At 39.0% G+C, this 20,279-nt stretch overlaps 3 protein-coding genes and 1 long non-coding RNA gene across 6 annotated transcripts; 3 read left to right on the top strand and 1 right to left on the bottom strand.

Moving 5' to 3' along the window:
• The first annotated feature begins 2,223 nt into the window (after positions 1 to 2,223).
• Positions 2,224 to 5,127, top strand: bdkrb2 (bradykinin receptor B2). Its single transcript, XM_020652674.3, has 2 exons — positions 2,224 to 2,362; positions 3,608 to 5,127. The coding sequence occupies exons 1-2, from the start codon at positions 2,322 to 2,324 to the stop codon at positions 4,653 to 4,655; spliced, it is 1,089 nt and encodes a 362-aa protein (XP_020508330.1). The 5' UTR covers positions 2,224 to 2,321; the 3' UTR covers positions 4,656 to 5,127.
• Positions 5,128 to 5,775: 648 nt separating this feature from the next.
• Positions 5,776 to 12,560, bottom strand: LOC136183266 (uncharacterized). The gene is made up of 2 exons (XR_010669099.1): positions 12,425 to 12,560; positions 5,776 to 9,207 (listed from the first exon to the last, which is right to left on the bottom strand). It is a non-coding gene; the product is annotated as an uncharacterized lncRNA (long non-coding RNA).
• bdkrb1 (bradykinin receptor B1) lies at positions 7,769 to 10,870 on the top strand. Its single transcript, XM_029280941.2, has 2 exons — positions 7,769 to 7,916; positions 8,540 to 10,870. Exons 1-2 carry the CDS (start codon positions 7,893 to 7,895, stop codon positions 9,632 to 9,634), a joined length of 1,119 nt encoding a protein of 372 aa, XP_029136774.2. The 5' UTR covers positions 7,769 to 7,892; the 3' UTR covers positions 9,635 to 10,870.
• Positions 11,815 to 18,491, top strand: LOC109997976 (B2 bradykinin receptor). 3 transcript variants are annotated; one of them, XM_020652668.3, is made up of 3 exons: positions 11,815 to 11,869; positions 14,173 to 14,286; positions 15,243 to 18,491. In XM_020652668.3, the coding sequence occupies exons 2-3, from the start codon at positions 14,267 to 14,269 to the stop codon at positions 16,237 to 16,239; spliced, it is 1,017 nt and encodes a 338-aa protein (XP_020508324.2). In that variant the 5' UTR covers positions 11,815 to 11,869; positions 14,173 to 14,266; the 3' UTR covers positions 16,240 to 18,491. The 3 variants fall into 3 exon arrangements, with proteins under 3 accessions (XP_020508324.2, XP_065822456.1, XP_029136775.2); XM_065966384.1 differs by lacking the exon at positions 11,815 to 11,869 and adding an exon at positions 12,444 to 12,579; XM_029280942.2 differs by lacking the exon at positions 11,815 to 11,869 and adding an exon at positions 13,586 to 13,671.
• The last annotated feature ends 1,788 nt before the right edge of the window (positions 18,492 to 20,279 follow it).

Below are 20,279 nucleotides of genomic sequence, written 5' to 3'. Positions count from 1 at the left end.
CACCAGACCCCTACTCAGATGTCATTTGTGTACAATATTGCAAAGCTTATTGTATTATTTTTGTCACTAATCTTAATTTGGTATATTAGGTCAATTTATGGTTAATTTTGACATCACCAGGGAGGGAGGGATGGGGGTCTTTTTTACACAATACAGGAGAGCAAGAGAGTATCAACAGAAGACCAGTGTGCCACATAAAAACAATGCAGAAAAAGTGAATTGTTTGATTTGCAACTTTTTTTTCAATTTTTTTAAGGAAAAAACTAATTCAGTTATATAAATCACAAATTTGCTTCAATGAAAAAAAAACTGTACAGTCCGACACCCTAGGACCTCTTTTCGAGGACAAAATTGATGAAGCCATATGCAAGGCAATGGTGGACTGATGTACAGAAAGTTTGGATTCAGATAAGTACCTAAGGAGGATGGAATGAGGAAGAATTCAAGAAACAGGTGAAAATGAAAAAGTCCTGAGCCCCTTGATATTGATTTAAATACATTAAGAGTATAAAACAACAAGACGCAAAGCCCCAAATTCAAAAGTTTGATACCAGTTTTTATCTAAAAATCTACCCTAAATTGAACCTCCTTCTTCGATCAAGACATTCCTCTTTTTTTTTGGAGTGACAACCCAAACATTTTATAATGGAGCTTTGATCCACCAAAACCAAAACTGGATCACCTGATTAAATCCGATTTCATGTATTTGAACAACACATTCTCTATGTTGATCCCATCTGCTGACCAATGAGGATAAGAATCCACACATCTGGAATGAGGCAGGGGCAGTGGGGAGAGAAAGAAAGAGCTGATGTACCAGCACAGAGAAGTCAAAGAACAAGAAGACATGAAGACAAGGAGATAAGAACACAGCTGTGCTTATGAGACTAGAGAAAATGTTTCAGACTCAAAGTACTTTCATGATGGAGCACAAGACTCATCGCAGAGACTGCGGTAGTTCCATAAAGTAATCTTTTCCTACATTAGGTTAGGAGGCGGCAGGACAGGCCTCTTATTAGACACTTGATCAGTTGTCCAGTTGCTTACATGATGCTAATCACTGCTTGGAGTCCAGCCCTGTGATTTTGGGTGAGTCAGACATGAGGAATTAAAACCCACTCATGATGAAAACAAACAGGAAAATCGTCACACCAAACGTGAAAGGTCAGGTTCTTACTGTATGTGTTGGGACATTTTCTGCCCTGGCTTTTGTAAATTCTGCAACAATTCTCCAGACTTTTGCCAACCCAGATGGTTTGGTATAAGATGGAAAAAACACTTAGTTTATGATAAGTCTTGGCCCACGCAAACAATGGAATTCAATGGTGTGAACATTGTCAACAACTTGTATAATATCTCTCTTGGAGGCAGTAAACCAGGTAGATGGTATGGGGAGAAAGAAGGGGAGTACAGAATTCACAACGGCTGCTGTCACACAGTCCAATCTTCAGCAAATCAACAATCTATATGTTCCACGCTGCAGGTCAGTGTTGGTGTCGTTATGGTTAGAACTTGAAAACCAGTGAAAGTTTGAAATTGGAATGCTCTTGGCTTGCCAGCTTTTTATGCTAACCAAGCTCATATTTGATTAATTAATTCATTATAATAGATCCCAATTTGCCACCACCCAGGTAGCAAATACTCTTCCATACATTCATTTTATTTTATTTTTTAGCTTAATTATTTAGTGATCACAAGTTAAACAGACGTGTGAAAAGGTGGCACTGGTGTCAGATGTTCAATTATAACCTTACGTTTTATTGCGTAACAGAGTTCTGATCAGAAGCCGTTAAAATTATTTTCTTTATTCACGACTCAAACAGAACATTACCAGAAACAAGAAACTTGAAATAAATACAGTCCAATGGATAAATGGTTAAGTTGTTGGCTAATGCACTGTAAGCAGTGCATTGAAACAGCAATTTCACATGACATTAAGTGGCTATCATCCCAGTCCACAATTAGTGCATATCCACCCCACTCTAAAGCTGAGAACCTACAATTAAAAAATTAAGGCTTAATAAAGATATAGCTTTACAACAACACTTGTCTAACTTAAGCTGGTGCTTTAATGCTATGAAATGTCTTCAGTAAATCATAAAACTACAAGGAAGTAAACAAGATGATAAACACACATGCGGTCTGTGCTCTAACTAAGAGGATAAACAGAAGAGGGAGAAGCAGAGGATTCAGACTGGAGTTTGGCCCTTTGGCTGACATCACTATAATTACAGTTTCCTCTAAGAGAGCGAGTCAGACACAGAGTCAGTAGAGCAAAGGACAGCACTCGAGCAGTATAGCCAGGCATCTGGGGATCTCACATGTGGAATAACTCCGAAGGAATGAATTTCCCACCTACAAGGTATGTATGAGCTGCATTTGGTTAATATGTTCTCAATATTTCATATGATTTCTTTTTTTTTCAAAACTTTAAGAATGACAAGTTACAGATGTTTTGAGTTTCATATTCATCAGATATGAAACAGCGATGTACAGAAGTCTTTGTGGTGAGAATGTATTTTTTGTGGAAAGAGAGTTATAAACTAGTATACATTATGATAATGCTTGTTACAGTAAATATTCATAGATAAATAAAGCTAAAAAAAAAACTCAATAAGATAAACCATAACTTACCTACCAATAGAGATCTGTCTTTTAACAACCTCTCCATTTTTTAAAACATGTGTATTACTTTTAAGTCAGAAGTTTTTTGGTGCATAAACAATAAATATTTTACATTAAGGCAATTTATTAAAAATAACATTTTAATTGTCTTGATTATTAGCTCACAAGTATATAGTTAAAAGACAGCTTGTTGTTTCTAAATTCAACATTCTCTTTGTGAGTCTTGTTGTTGGTGTAAAAGGTAAGTTATATTGCACAGTCCAAAATTAAACCCCTAAAGGGAAAATAGAGTGAACAGAGCCCAGTCCAGTCTGTTGCTCATTATTGTAACATGATAAGCAGTTGACATTGGACATCTGGATCTATGGGATGATGCATTTCCAAGAGCTGCTGCTTCAAAGTTGCAGTGGAACATCAAATTAGATTTTTCTTTCCTTCTAAAGTAAACATGGCCAGAGTTACACATGTTCAGGTGTGCGGTTTGCATTAAGCGCTCAGCTCATTATCAGATGTTTGTTAAGGGTAATTCCAAATAAATAACTAATTCATGTTGTTGTTATGGCTTATGTCATTGTGCTTACCACCAAGTTTACTCCTTGAAAAGAAATTGCATTGGCAGAATTGGTTATAGCAAAGACTAAATAAGTTGCATGACCCAAAAAAGGAGTATTTACCCTGATGGGTAATATGGACCAAAACAATCTCAACAGAAATAAGACAGTTGCTTACAGAATATGAAATGCAAATATTCACTGACAGATTTACAAAATGCTTTCTTTAACTGTTTAATAGTTATAGGAGCACTGCAGTGCACAGTGCTGTGCACTGTACTGATACCCTGGGTATGATAGTACATCCTGTGAGCATGCTGTTTAGAATTTTGAATGGAACTATAGGCTAACCAGCTGAAATGTCAAAATATAAAACGGTTGCTCTAAAATAATGCTCTAAAAGTTTTAATTCTTTGTTTTATTCCTGACAGCGTCCCTGCTGACTACAGCACCCCAGCCTCATATGGAGACCAAAACATCACCAATGGCACTGGATGTTTAGATTCAGATGCCTGGGAGTGGCTCTACAGCTGGCAGCCGGTGTACATTGCATTCATCACCGTGCTGGGGATTGTTTTTAACGTGTTTGTCCTGATAGTTTTCTGCTTACACAAGAAGGCCTGCACTGTTGCTGAGATCTACCTGAGCAACCTGGCTGCTGCCGACCTCGTTCTGATGTGTTGTTTGCCTTTCTGGGCTGTGAATATCTCCAATGGGTTCGACTGGCCCTTTGGTCTGTTTTTGTGCAAAGTCATCAACCTTGGCATTAAAATGAACGCCTACTGCAGCATCTACTTCCTTGTTCTTGTAGGCATGGATCGCTATGTGGCACTGGTGCATACAATGTCCCATGGCAGAATGCGTAGGCCAAAGTATGCCAAACTGGGTTGTCTGCTGGTGTGGGGGTTTGGGTTACTGCTCTGTGTCCCTACTCTCATCTTCAGGAAAGTGAAACATTTCCCTGAGTATGACGTACATGCATGCTTTCTGGACTACCCAAAACATGTTCCCTACCTACAGATTTTCTTTGATGTGATCTTGGTCATTTTCAGCTTCATTGTCCCGATTTCGATAATCTCATTCTGCACTGTTAAAATTATTCAAGCTTTGAAGATGCAGGCAATGGAGAGGTTCAATGCTGAGAAAACAGAGCAAAAAGCCACCACACTGGTGTTGGCAGTCCTTTTGGCGTTCCTGATCTGTTGGGTGCCCTTCCATGTGGTTGCCACTGTGGATATGATGGTCCGTGCCGTTGGCTTGGTAGGGTGCCACCTCGAGGATGTCCTTGATATTTGCAACCAGATGTTCACCTACTTAGCCTTTTTCAACAGTGTCCTCAACCCCATCCTCTACGTCATTGTTGGGAAAAACTTCAGGAAAAAAGCCCTAGAACTCTTCAAACAATGGAACATTAAAAGAGTGACGACCTTCGAGTCCACACGGTCAAACCAGTCCTCTACACTGAAGACTTTGGTATGACTGCCTTTGAAGGCAAATATGGACTTCTGATGTTATCGTCTCTATGCAGTCCTGCACTGATGTAAATGACTCAAATAATAGGATCAATTCACGATTTGAATTGAAGTACATGTAATGGTTTGATTTGACCAAATCATTGTGACTCAAATCAATCTGTGATGTGTTGCCTTAAAAAAGTTAAAATCCTGTTTCATGTATATTTACAAGAAAAAAATAAGATCAATGTAGAGATTCACAAGCCTTGAATGGCTGTGCCCATGGAGAAGGTGTTACAGACTGCTACATGCACTTTTTTTCTCTCCTTAAGATAGTTCTCTTACATGTGGTTGATTAGTACAGCATAGTCTCCTGTTACAAATGATGATATCACTATATTGATTCCACAGGTTTGTACAGTTTTCATACTCTGTCTGCTCTTGCTAATTACTCAGACTATACATAGCTGTCAAATAAAATATACACATGGTTTGAATGGATGTCTCGTTGAATCTTTATAATGCATTTAATAATGCAAGTCGAGAACAAAAACCCGAACCAGAAGAAAGCCCCGACAACTGCTTGCTAAGTGTTTTCTGGTGTTTCTGACTCATCGTCTGCGGGGTTAAAAACAGGATTCTGTCAAAGAGTTTCCAGCGGTGACACACAAACATGCTACTTTTTGTTGGCTGCATGGGCATGGGTCGTCTCATTATACAGTTCAACCCACACCACCATAATTTAATGGCCCAGTGTTGACTCATTGTGGGCTGTGGGCGAGTGTACACCCCTAGTTGTCCCGAAAAAAGAGGCATGTCGAGCCAAACAGGAAATCTTTGTGAGGAGTCATGCTCTGCCACCAATGCCAAGGCTGAAAATTGTTGTGGAACAAAAAAACATGCAAGCAGACAAAGTCCCCTCAAATGGTGAAATGCTTTCCGAAAATATATAATTCAGCCTGATGTTTTTTAGTCTGCCTTTCAGATTTTTGCACACTGCATCACAAAATTAACAGTAAAATGGAAGTTAAACTTGCACTTTTTAAGGAGTCATTAGGCCTATACAATAGATTATTTATCTTCTGCGTTTTTTCTTCCAGTCTAATTATTAAAACCAAATTGTGATTACAAAAGGAAGTAGTGAAAAGTTCGGCCTATAGTCAATGCTTCATTTCTTATGTCTTTCGGTAGCCTTTATTACAAATGCACTCTAAAACATTTCTAGGAATTTGGAGAATAGCCTGCCACTGAAATCTGTCTCAGTTGTCCATGCACCTCACACCAGAGGGGCTGGAACATCATCAGGCAGGACCTGACATCAAAAGGACGACTTGGAAATGTAGGACGAAGCAACAGCCCAATGATGCGAGTGTTCGCTTTTTATCAAGGCATTAAAGACACCTGCTGTTGCTGTCATGAGAAACAACTCACAAGTCTGAAGCAAAGACACTAAGTCCTTCGGAGCAACCAAAGGATGAGAAAAAGCATCAGCGTTACAGTGTACCTTCAAATTGTTGTGGCTTTGTTCATTTGCTCATCAATGTGACATCACCTCTGGGTGTACTTGGGCATATGCGTTACCTATTGGCGACCAGGGAACTACCTTGGATGTAGCCTAGTCACAGCTCATTGAATCCCTTCCTGTTTATGTGATTGTGGGTAAGTGTTTAATCTAACCCATGCTAAGGAAACCGCAAAAAAAAGGGAAGTCTGGTCTTGGCCAATTTTTATTTAACTAAATAAAATGAGAATACAGCGAGTTCAAGTCCATCTTCACCCACAGAGGCAAGTTTCCAGCAAAGAAAACTTCCTTTTAAAACAATAGCATTCTTCTTCTTAACATCTTTTTTTAACACAAATGCCTTCTTTCTTTAATTTTTCAAGTTTTAAAGACAAGACTGCAAGACAAGCTGTAATAACAATATTATTCCTTCTTCATCAAGAAAGCTATAAAAAAAAAAGGTTAAACTGTGCATTCATCTGTTGTGAGGCAAAATGCTACATGTTTTTGTTGTTTAGATCTCAAGAGTGATATTTCTGGGAAAAAGTCAATTTTAGTGTAGCATCGCTAAGCATCAGAGTTTTAGTGTTGGGTTGGGGTGCTGGTTTAGCCTTAGATGGTAGATAAGGAGCCCAGTGTACCGAGGGATCATTCGTTTAACTAATGTTACCGTTGCTCCTGTACAACAGAGTGGTATAAAATAAAGGAATAGATATTAGAATATGAAATGAATAACAAAGACTAACAACACAGGTGAAGACAATCAGGGCAGTCAGAGTGGAGGGAAACTAGACAGGAAGTAAGACAAGAGAAGAAAACTAGGGACAAGAATTACAAAATAAAACAGGAAACACCAAAGACGAGACTAGAAATGCACACACACACACACACACACACACACACACACACACACACACACACGCACACACACACACACATACACACACATACACACACATACACACACATACAGGGGAAAGAGAAACACGAGGATAAGAAAGGACAAAACAAGCAGCACTAGAAATGATGCCAGAGATTACACAGGGATTAAAGCAACACGAGGGATGAATAAAAAATAAAACAGGAAATGAATTCTAAGCACTGAAATTAACCAAGTATAAATCTAAACAAGGACGAATCATGACAAGGATGAGTAAAAGCCAGATTTCCTCTCAGAATACCTTATAGGGCTTTTACACTTGCAGAAAACTCTATACGGCTTCCTGAGCTTTAAATTCCTCAACTCACCAGAGAATAAGAAGGAAGGTGCTGCAGCTTCTTCTGTAGGCCAACACCACAGCAGCTGCATTATGATTTCAGTTAGCCAGTATGTTGTTCTCTGCTCTTGTGTTGATGTTGTCATTCCATTGGACTACACATAGCATTGACATAAAGGCAAATATTCTCAAGCAGATTAAAGCAGATTCCGTTGCTTTGGCCACTATTTCTGCATCCCCCCCTAATGTCTGACAGGGATGTGCATTATAGCACCAGGTCAGGAGAATCTCCAGTTCCACATTCATATCAACTGCACTAAAGCATGAACCCATGAGGAATGTTGTTATGATCATGTAAAAACACTGTGTGCATTGCAGTGTCTCTTTGCAGGAGCATGGGCTTTAATTTGACGCTTTCATAAACAAGTTGATAGATTCAGCTACTTGTACGAGGGTGTGGAAGAAGAGGGAAGTGTATACAAAAAGGCTCCTCGCAGTTCTCCCTTCCTCTCTACTCCTTTCAGCAGCGTTTTGACCATATAGGATGAACATTTTCGCTCAATACAAGGTAAGAACTTTTCATTATATGGCGTTTTTTTTTTTGTTGTTTTCAGGCGTACAAATAAAGGTATGATATAGTCTTATGATGTGTAGTCCTGAACTCAGAACACTGAGAAATAATGAAGGTGGATTCCAGCCTTTATATTATAATTGCCATGAAATGATTTAGATGCATGGATACAATAAACCAAAAGTTCAGACCTACTATAATAATAAACTGTTTATGAAATACTTGTTATGGTTTCCAGTTTTCTTGAGTGGAATTCAGAGCCTGTACCTAAACAGGTCATTGGCAACATTTTTATCGTCGATTTATCATTTTAAAACACGTTTTATTGTGTGTAATAATCTTTTAAAGGAGGTGCTGGCACATCCAACTATCTCATGAAGTAGGTGCGTAGGACACCAAACTATCACATTGAAAAGAAAAAATCCTGCACACTAGTCTTGCTTGGCATCACCAACAAGTTATTCAAGGAAAAAATCACAACGTTTCAGTCCATCTGAACACACTTGACAAAGGTTCAGAGGGACTGAAAGAAATACTGTAAACTGGACATAATATGCTTCACAGACTGCAATCAAAAATAGAAATTTAATGAAGAACTATGCGTATTCTTTGTTTTCTAGTACATGGAGGAAGTCAAGCATGTACTCATGGCAACTCTGTGGTCTGACAACAGCAGTGCACCTCTGCCACCCAATGTATCAGAGTCTCCAATCGCAGCTGACTGGGATATGGTCCACACCATCATCCCCCCGTACATCTTCACCCTCTCCCTGCTAGGCCTCATCTTTAACAGCTTCGTCCTGGGGGTTTTCTTCGCCCACAGGGATCGACTGACTGTAGCAGAGATCTACCTGAGTAACCTGGCGCTGGCTGACTTTATCCTCCTGTGTAGCCTCCCCTTCTGGGCGATGAGCATCCTCAACCAATATAACTGGCCTTACGGGGATTTCTTATGCAAAATGGTCAACTCCGTCATCGTTGTAAATATCTACACAAGCATTTACACCCTTGTGATGATTAGTGTGGACCGCTACCTGGCTATAGTTAGAACCATGAAGGCAAGACGGCTGAGACGGACGCTCTACGCCAAGGTCATCTGCTTCATCCTGTGGATACTTGGGTTCATATTGAGCACTCCCACCATGGTTCATAGAAAGGTAATCTTCTTGGAGGAGTATAAAACGACAGCCTGTGTACTGGAATATAGTCACCGCAGCTCCTTGAAGTTGGCCCATCAGATTCTGATGAACGTGGTGGGCTTTGTCCTGCCTGTTCTGGTCATCGTGCTCTGCAGTGGGAGAATAATCATACATTTGGCTCAGCGGAGGGAGCGTGTAGCTTTTCATGACATTAAAGACACAAAGGCCACACTGCTGATGTATGCCGTCACACTACTTTTCCTGATTTGTTGGGGTCCCTTCCAAGTGTTCACCTTCCTCGACATACTCTGTGACATCCAAGTGGTGGATGAGGAGCTGTGGTTCCACACGCTGGATATAGGAGGCCAGATTTCAGTGTATCTGGCCTTTCTCAACAGCACCCTCAATCCGCTGCTGTACGTCTTCTCAGGGCAGTACTTTAGGAGGAAGGTTAGCGCCATCTACAGGAGGACTAGACACACTCGCAGAGGGTCAGATATGACCACATTCCAACGCTCAGTCGTGTCCACCTACATCAACAGACTGGAGCAGATTAAGCTTGTGGTGATTTTTTAACGCAATGGAGTGGTTTTGTCTAACTTAATATGATTATATCTTATTATTACTCTTGATGTCAACTCCAGATAAATCAATTGCCTTAAAACTACTAAAACCTCGACTTCCAAAAGCAACAAAAAAAAAGGCCTGAATTCCTCATAATTCTTTGTAAGGCCTTATTAGTAATAATTGCTGAGAGTAAAGCAACCTTGTTATTAAGTTCCTCGAAATTAGATCATGTCTTATTTGAAATAACATACTGTGTATAACGTATAACAGAACATTTCTTTCCCTGCTGTCAAAAAGAATGTGTCTGAATCCTTTTCAACTGTTACCTTAGTGTTCTTCTTCATTGTCATTCTTTGTTTATAATCCACAAAACACTTTGCATGGGGTTAACATGGGAGAACGGTCTCCACATGCACTTTGTGTACATCACACAGCCTACACTATATTAAAACAAAGCATCTATGTAGAGGACATATGCAAGATGTTTCTGCATTTTTAAAGCTTGTTTACTATAGTCCTACCACAATTTCTATGGTGGTGGAACAAACTACCAAACTCCATTCGATCTACAGAGTCCCTTTGCACCTTTAAGAAAAAGCTTAAGCGCCAGCTCTCTCATGAATACCTACGACCTTAATGATGATGATGACGATGGTTTGGATATTATTGATGATGATGATGTTGACGATGGGTTTGTTTGATAACGGTGTTTTTAAGATGGTTTCTAAATTGATTAGAGTTATCAAGAACTGCCATCGATGTTGGGCTCCGCCTCTGTGCATTGCCTGTCAGCATCTGTGTGTCCAATCGGACTCAAAGCTGATCGTTTGTTCTGACATTGTTTCCTTTTTTTCTTAGTGTCTGCTAAGTGAATTGTAGATTTGTAATAGTGCTGACATTAAAAACTATTTCCTCAATATTAAAAAAAAGAAATAAAAACATCAAAAGTTTCAAAGAAGTATGCTTTTAGTGATTAGCAGGTCAAGTTAGCATTTGATGTAAAGACAATTGTCTATATCTTTAGATAACTTTGAATATAATGACCAGTATGATCTACTTAATTTTAGGGACATGTTTTAAGTAAAAAGAAAGATGAATTATGTTTTTTTCTTTTGTAAGGCTGGGAGTAAATTATATCTTCTGAAAGTCACAATGTATAAACTAATGAAACGTTGAATGTGTATGCTGCAAGGTGACAGACAGATGGTTAACTTTGATTTAAATTAATTATATATTTTCACCTGCCTACTCTTCCGATTCCATTTTTTTACGCTTAAACCTTTTTATTCTAATGTTCTTCTGACTTTCCCTGTAGTGGTGCTCAGAGCTTTGTTGATACTGTGACTTTATTAAGGGAAACTAAAATAAATATTATATATATATATATATATATGCCTATTATTTCAGTTTGAGCTGTACAAAGTACAGTCAATCAGACAATCTTATCACGCTAGCATGCTAACATGCTAACATGCTACACCTAAAATGGTGAACATGGAGATTATCATACAAGCCAAACATAAGCATGAAAGCATTTCATTGTTTGCAGGTTAGCATCATGGATATAAGCACTGATCTAAAAAAGTACTGTTGTGCTGAAAGTAATTAGACCAAAATCATTTTGTAGCAGGATGTTAACATGTTAATGTTCATCATGCTCATTGTAAAAGTAAATTGACACAAACAGGGACAATGATGATGATAAGCAGAAGAACTGAAATCACAGTTTGTCTTTACTGGCCATAATTTTTTAACTCTCACATCGGCTTCATTTGTCACACCAGAGGTTGCTACTTGCAGTTTCTGCAACCAAAATTTCTGAAAATTTAAAAAAAATTTAGGCTATAAAAAAAACAGTGCTTGTGTTGTACTAACCCTTAGACTTACATTGGACAAAATCCTTCTGCTAAAGGAAATTGCAAAGAGTGATTTAAATTATTCATACACCAGAAAGTCAACATTGAATAAAGAGAAGCGCCGTGTGTTACAGGCTTATTGTAGATTATTGAAGTTCGTCAAAATGTATTGTTGTGTTCACTCAGTGTCCCTTTAATTTTCTGTAAAGTTGTCTTGTGATCTTATTCCTCTGAGATATAGATTTAATAGACAGTTGTATCTTTTATCTCCAACTATGCAAGGCTCCTCTTTTGTTTGACATCAGCGCCCTCGTGTGGCGGTGGTGGTAACTATAGAAATCTCAGATTGTCTGCTCCGTCCCCTTCACTGGCTGTGATCTCGAATACGGTACGTACTAAAAACAGCTTCGTGACTTCTTGTAGCCTAATACTTAACCATTAAAGTAACTTTAGCCAAATCAAAGTGCATATAAAGTGACACAAGTAGTCTTGTAATGTTTTGTGGCTGTTGTTGGGTTGTCATTTGTGTTTAACACTTTTTGAAGTTCCCTCGGGATTAACAAAGGACCTATCTATCTTTCTATCTACACATTTGTATTAGTGGACTTTATTTTTCTGACCTTGATCATATTGTAAAAGTACTGTAAGCTCCCCCTTTGCTGGCTGACCAACTCAAATACGGGGCTGGAGTTGTGTACCAATCTTTTTTTTTAATGCCTTTAATGGAGAGACAGGACAGTGGGACAGAGTCGGAAATCAGGGAGAGAGAGAGAGAGACCGGGGAACGACAATGCGGTAAAAAAAAAAGAGGCCACAGGCGTGAAGCCGGTCCGCCCGCTTGAGGCGACAGCCTCCATACATGGGGCGCGCGCACACCAACCACCGCGCCACACCAATCTTAACTTTTGTGTCTGACTGACAGCTGTTGCTGACAAGTACATACCATGACTCTGAGAGAAGTTGTCTCGTGATCTCTACAGTCGGGGTTCAAGGCCTTCCAGGTGTGACGCGGTGCGCGCTGAGCTCGCCGCGGAGCAGGGCGCGGAGCAGGGTGCGGAGCAGGGCGCAGGGCGCACGAGCAAAAAAACCACAGCAGAGGTGACCGAAACAATAGTCGGGAAAGTCTCTCGGGAAAGTGTCTTCTTGCCGCAGCCATGTGTAGGCCTATGTGTCCGCTATTGAGAAAGAAACCCCGATTGTTCTTGAAAAAGAGGGAGTGTGTTCAGAAAAGCATCAATGCATGTCAGGGCTTGAGGCCGTTTCGGTTCCTCCAGGTGCTGCAGGGCTAAAACGACACACATTACTGCTCTGTTTGAAACGCACCTGGGGCCTATACTACGATGCTAGTTCAACATACCCAGGGTGTCTTTGGGTATCTTCGGGTTATCTGGCTCCACATAAGAGATCGTGCATACGAAGCTGGTTATCAACCTGATAGGTGAACACAGAGTTCCAAAGAGCACGTTCACATAAAAGATGTGGAGTCAGCGTCATATAACCGATCACAATCAATCATAGCTGCGTGCCGTCAGCAGATGGTCATATCTAAAAAAAATTAAAAAAAACTCAACAAATGATATTAATGATATCAAGATGTTTAAGACAAACAGGCTGAAGTTATACAGCTGCAGGAACAAATGCAGGAATTGGCAGATAAAAGAATTGAAATTAGCAAGTATTAATGTGCAAACTACAGCGTATTATATTTTATTCCCATCATTAGTTCACCTTAGAACTGACGATTATAACTCCTGGGTTTTTTTTCCACTTAATTGAATGTGTTGCTCTGACTCCTTCATGTGGCCTGTGTAGCAGTTTGAGAAGTTCTATTTCAGCTGCAGCTCTATTGAAAACAAGCAGTGGCAAGGAGACAATACAAATATGAAGATATAGCCTAATTCAAAGCCATAAGAAGGCTACTCATAATTTTACATCCTAAATACACAACTAAAGGGCTCCGGTGCTTCTTAAGTGTCTGAAGGATAGACTTTAGACTTAATTTGATAAAGGATATCATAAAAAGTAATCATTAATCATTAGATTATATGAAGTGTCCTCCCCCCTCTCGATCAGCTCTGAGAGCTCCACGATCAAAAGATCTGATTGGTCAGTGGGCGGAGATTTTCACAGGTTCACATGCTCCCGACCAGGTTAGGTGTTCATCGTAAGTTACCGTGGCGATATACCCAGGTAAGAAGTGAACGACCTTTGTAGGACTCAAAACTCAAGGTTAACCCTGAAGTTACCTCGCTAAGCCCAAATCCTGCTTCGTAGCAATATCTTCTCAAACCAGATCTTTCTTGCCGACAAACCAAAGCTCCGTAAAGTGAGACACAGTTTGTTGTGATCTGAGCTCCCCTCCTATTGGACGCGCGGAGGTGAAGTCACAGGGCGATGCGCTCAAGTAGAAAATGTTTTCACTTTCGAGTGAGAGTGGCAAGCAGGACCCTACCTATCTGAAAGGCCCTACACCTGAAAACATTTTATTAAAAAAAAAACATCTGAAATAGTCTTGAATGTAGAACGGGAACTGTGGTTTCCAATGATTAGTCTGACATCACTTCTAAATCAGTTCTCCTTTAAGAGAGGGACAGTCAGATACCGACAGAGGACTGTAGCAGCTGGTACTTTATCTTTGTGTGAAGTGTGAAATGATTAGTCTGACATCACTTCTAAATCATCTCCTTTAAGAGAGGGAGAGTCAGAGACCAACAGAGGACTGTTGCAGCTGATCTGTGCGGTACATCTGTGGACCGAGAACTAAGACTGGAGGTCTGTAAGAAAAATGAGTCTTCTGCAATCCAGGTACGTTAGAGTTCTATTGGATTTGTATTTTGTATTTGTCATTATATAAAAATTACTCAAAAAGGAAGAGTATGACTTTGATCAACTTATAACATGCTCAAAGATTTTCACCATACATCATATTCTCTGCTTTATTACAATGTCTGTGAATGACACTTTATGTACGTTTTCTAAGTATGAATGAATGTCATGTTATGTCTATGTATTGTGGGGAACAAATAACAGAACAGGGTGATATTTAGACTTTGCAAAAGGGTTTTGAATTGTTACATTTGAACTACTTCAACTGTAACTATAACTGTGTCAACATGTTGAGTGATGGATGTTGCTCTGCCCGATGGAGATCAAAACGACTAGCATTTAGCACTCTCTCACTGTTTATAATGATCTACATTAATGTAGAATGGAGAGTAAAATGTGAAGACGGTGCTTAAAAGTAAAAACAACATTGTAGTGCACATGCTCACGAGTGGGAAACTGCTTTTAAAATGGTGTCTTTGGCAATTTGATAGATAACGCAAATGTTTCAGTTTAAAAAAAAAGAAAGTGATTAAAAAAAAAACCTTTGTGAATGTATTTAAAATTTGTCCCATCTATTCAAGTAAATTGTGGATGAACTTTTTGTACAAATAACATGAGTCAATATCCAAAAACAAGTCAGGACCAGGTTAAATTTCCAGGTATTCCAAATTCATACGCAATGACTGCCTTATTATTATGAATGATTTTGAAGATAATTGTAAAAATGATAAGCTTAGATTTGGCCTTTTTCCAGTATTCAATATTTTACTCTACACAGCGCTCACTCAATATTCAGTATGACTCACATGTGTGACATGTGTGAATTGATTTTCCCTGAGCGTTACATATGATAATTATAACAGAGTTAGAAGAGATATTTTAAGTTGACCTTAACATTGTATTTCCTGTTTGTATTTCCTTGTCTCTTTCCACAGCAATGCAACTCCAAATGGAGACCAAAATACCACAAATGGCTCTGATAGGCATCCAGAAAATCTCCCCGAATGGTTCATGGCTGTGTACATTCTGCTCATTTCCATCTTTGGGATTGTGTTAAATGTGTTTATCCTGATGGTTTTCTGCTTCCACAAGAAGGCATGCACTGTGGCTGAGATCTATTTGAGCAATCTGGCTGCTGCTGACCTTTTTTTGGTTGCTTGTTTGCCATTCTGGGCGGCCTATATAATCAAAGACTACGACTGGCCCTTTAATGGTCCCATGTGTAAACTGGTTAGCCTTTCCATCACCACGAACACCTACTGCAGCATATACTTCCTCGTTCTGATTAGCATAGACCGCTTTGTCGCTCTGGTGCACCCACTGTCCAATACAAGAATGCGTAGGCCAAAATTTGCTAAACTTGGCTGTCTGCTGGTGTGGGTTTTTGGTTTTCTTCTGAGTATCCCCATGCTAATGTACCGAAAGTTAAAGTTAGATGAAGGTAATAATACATTATGCTCTTTTGAATTTCCAACCGAAACTGTATATCTGCTCTATGAGGGGACGATATCTCTGTTCATCTTCATCATTCCCATTTTCATTATTTTCTTCTGCACCTACAAGATAGTCCGAGGTCTGAATGCACGCTTAAACTCCCAGAAAACAGAGCAGAAGGCGACCACACTGGTGCTCGCAGTCCTGCTCGCGTTCCTGATCTGCTGGGTGCCATTCCACCTGGTTAGGATCGTAGAACTTGTTTTAGTCTTAAAACCGTTAGCTGTCCGAACAGCTGTAGACACCTGCAGGATGATCTTTCTCTACTTAGGCTTCTTCAACAGTGTTCTCAACCCTGTCCTGTACGTCATCGTAGGAAAGAAATTCCGTAAAAAAGCCAAGGAGCTGTTCAGTCAATGGAGCCCTGTGACTTTACGCAACGACTATACAAGCTCAGAAGTGTTGAGAAGTATGAAAACTGTGGAAGTCTCAAATTGATCCACATGATTGCAATGTGTTTAAGAAGCTATGGCTTCATTTTTAAAGAACAAGAAGGAGGCAAAAAAGAAGAAGAAAGCTAAGAAGCGGAAGAAGGCCTTTTATATGCACATCTCATAGTTGCAGGGCATTTCAAAAACAGAAGCAAGACAAGAAGGCAAACTTGCACACTTGCGTATTGACACAAAAAAGTGAATGCGCATAAAATAAGTGCATACGCAAAATCACCGTCGGATTCATGACACGTGCATACCAGCCAATTTTGTTCTCACCAACTTGTGTATGTTAGTCAATCACAATTTTTTTTTAATCCACAGGCGCGTGCCCGCAACCTTCAATCAGCATACTACCACGCCCCATCTGAGATATAGGGACATTCGATTGGGGTATCAGGATGAGTGCGATGAGATGGAGGCACTTAATTTTTTAGGAGATGGCCCCAAAAGGAGAAAAAAGATCGGTGTGTCTGTGGGTTTAAGTTTGCCACACACTAGGCGATTTTAACCCCCCGATTTTGGGCCTGATTTGCCCCTCCCCCTTGCAATTTGTTTCAGCAAGGCTAGATCTTTACACTTTCTTAGACGTAAATCCCAATCCTGTATGTTCCCTGCTGCTCTTAAATATTCTCAGATGAATCAACTGGTTTTGGTAACAGATGCGATATTGAGTGGTCAACGATTAGATTTAAGATTTTATATATATATTTTTTTTAATTTAACTTAATGGATTTTTAATATGTTATGCATTTAGTTAAAAGAGTGTATATTAACATTTTCTGAGAAAGCTGGTCAATCATTTGTACGCATGGTCTCAGGAAGTTCTATTTTTGTTCAGAGTGAGAACAAATTCAAGTAAGACTATATTGATGAATCCCAGATTTGTGCTTCAAACGTCCGTACGCACGGTTTAAGCAAATATTTGTGTGTACGCGCTGTTAGTGAATGAGGCCAAATGTTTTGATCCACTAGTCTTCCTCGTGTGATCTCCTCGCCATTGAGTTGAACTTTTGTGATTACAAAAATCTTTTTTTTTGGTATATTGGATTATATGCATATATATATTACTTGCCTGAGTACCATATTTCCTGAAATAATAGACTGTAGACAAATGGAAGCTTGTCTTGAAAAAAGGCATGCATGCTATTAACTGTTAGCCGCTAATCAGGAATAGTGGCTAACACTTAATGACATACAAGTAAATACAAGCCAAGGAAGAAACGCTTTATAAACTACCAATAGTGCTCATATTATGTGTATGCCAACTATCTTAACGTATATTACCATTGCTGTAATTTAAAGTAAATTATAGAATGTAATCATGTTTGTTTTTTTGCCATTACATTGCATGAATTGTGCTACACTGTACTTTGTAGTAAGGTGTCCGTGGCTGCTGTGTAAGAATTGTGCAACTCCCTGATTTTCTCAGCATGTTGCTGTTTTCACACGAAAAATCTTTTTGAAAATAAGGGTGAAAAAAAGAAGCGAGATCCAGATCTTATTGAGTTATTACAAACAGTCTCATGCAGTTATAATTGACGACAGCAAATGTTGCAGATTTTTCCTTGTACTTCATGTTAAAAATATATTGAAGCAACGTTTGGTTTGGTTTGTTATTCCTTTTTAGATGTTTACTGCTGCTGGAAAATTGCATATCATTCTAATAGCGTAAAGACTATAACACGTGAAGTCTGCTATATCACACTGTTTTCCTTGTTAGAGTCTAATCTTGATGGACAAACAGGAAACTGGGAAACTCTGTGATGGACAAGAGTTGACGTTTTAATGTATCTGATAATTACTTAAACATAATGAGAACATGACCAGAATCAATCAAGGGTCTAATGGGAGATTAGATTTGACTCTTTGCAACAATCCTCTTTCCTGTTTACATTTTTATTTTATTTTTTTACTTTGGGAATACTTTCGATGGTGAAAGACTCTTATTGCCGGATCTGCTTCTTGGGTTCCATCATAATAAGATTTTCAAACGTAACACATTAATACCACTGCTACATAATTAAACAGCACCAATAGATGTTTTTTTTTATTGCAGAAGCTAATGGAACTAATGGAGGAAAGATTAGGAAAGTGTTGTGTTAATGTTTGTGGTTAACCCCTTGATATGACTCTTTCATGGTAAGATGTTCCTGAGTGTATCTGTGCCTGTGTGGAACTGTGTTTTTTTCTCTGCTCTTTCACATTGTACTACAACGGCTGTCTTGTGATATTAAAATTTGAAAAACCAAAACACAACCTGTTGCTTTTTACAAATACACATTTGTATGCAATCACATTCTCCCGAAGAGTAGTGCCACACACACTTTCATCCTGTTTTCTACTGTGAAAAATATTACTGTTAATGAACTCTGTGTAGTGCCTGTAATGCCTAATGGGCATTAATGTACCATTGTCCTGCAGAAATGTCTGGGCCCCTAAAAGGCACAGGGAATGGGCCCTCCCAGGATATGATTTAAATCATCATGTAAAAATGTTGTCATTACTGTTATCTCCCTCTGCCTGGGTCCCAGCCTTTGCAGCTGACTGAAATAAGTTTGTTTACAAGTTGTTGTAGTTGGGGTCAAATGCAAGAGCTAGCTCGCTTGTGAACAGTTAAGTTCACTGGGCCCGCTTATGTCGGTAACATTACAGAAAAAGAAGGCTCATATCTTTTTAAGGTGAGGGGGTTTACATTCTGAAACATTTTACTGAGGCAGCAATAAATAAAATGTGTTTTTTTTTTGTTTTTTTTGCTTTAAGGAGTAATGGTGAGGATGTAGGTGTTGAATAAAATGTGGTCATCGTTGCTTAAAAATAGGATGAACCATGACTTTTTATTTTTTTTTGCTAACCTAGATGGCCTCCATTTAAGATCTGGGAGCAATTAATCATGGCTACAATAGCTGTAGTTTTAGAAGAACAAAACAAAAGTCCACAGTCAGAAGAATTAAGGTTCTCATTGCGGGTAACATTAATGAAGTGCATCACTAATTTGATAAAATGACGGACTGGTGAGTGTTGGTGCAGGGGGCTTGGAGGTGAAGCTGACAGCGGGCAGGTTGTGTTGATGGCAGAAGATCCACTGCAGGTGAGCAGAGGGGAGAGGACGGCGTGGAGGGGCGGAGGGGAGAACAAAACACACCAATGACTCAGCACTCACACAAATACTGTGCCATAAATTAAAAACACACACCTTACGCAAACTGAAGTCATGGAGCAGGTACTGTGACAGTTTCAATGTTCACAAAGGAGATCAGAGTCATAGCTTTGTTTATTCAAATCAAGCCATATTCATGTGTTCATGTGTTTACCACAGAACAGTGTGCTTTGTATTGTGCTGTTAGAACCACAGGAGTATGAAAACACTACATTTTTGATGAATTGGAAATTAAAGCCCACCATTTATTGAATTGCTTTTGAATTTAAACTTTCTTTTAAAACCACAAATAAAAAAAACACATGACCAATGATTGATTCGAGCTAAGTGTGTTGATCTTTCTTACGTTGACATTTGATCGCAGCTTGAAAAAACTACATCAAGACTTATAATTATTTGGAAGCTGTAATCCCTGAGTACTGATATTAAAATAGACATTATTTATTTTTCTGGAAACATTAAGTCATGCTTTCAATGAAGTACAACCAGCACAATATGCTTTGATCATCAGACGTATACGGACAAAACTTACTCATTAATGCCAGAAGAATCTCAATATCCATTATTATGCATACTTATGATGGCTGGTGTCAACTTTCTGAAAGAGGTTTCTGCACCACAGAGGATTCATAGAATTGATTCTGTTCGTATTTCTTTATCAATAAATGAAAAGGGGGAAATGTGTGTTTGGTGGAACAGCTGACTTAAACACCGAGCAGTGTTTCAGTCAAGGGTACAAAGTTTGAAACAGTGCTTTAATCCTTGTGGGTTAATCTTTTGTTTTCTGCAGTTGTACTTGGATGGTATATTTATAGTTTATAAAGAATCAAAGGAAGAAATTCTGACATCAAAATTCTCCAAAAATATAAAAATTTATATAATATAAT

This window comes from Labrus bergylta, chromosome 18 (assembly GCF_963930695.1).
Source record: "Labrus bergylta chromosome 18, fLabBer1.1, whole genome shotgun sequence".
In the NCBI taxonomy this organism is placed as follows: domain Eukaryota; kingdom Metazoa; phylum Chordata; class Actinopteri; order Labriformes; family Labridae; genus Labrus; species Labrus bergylta.
Note: the sequence above shows the minus strand (reverse complement) of the source record. Positions and strands in the feature narration are given on the sequence as shown.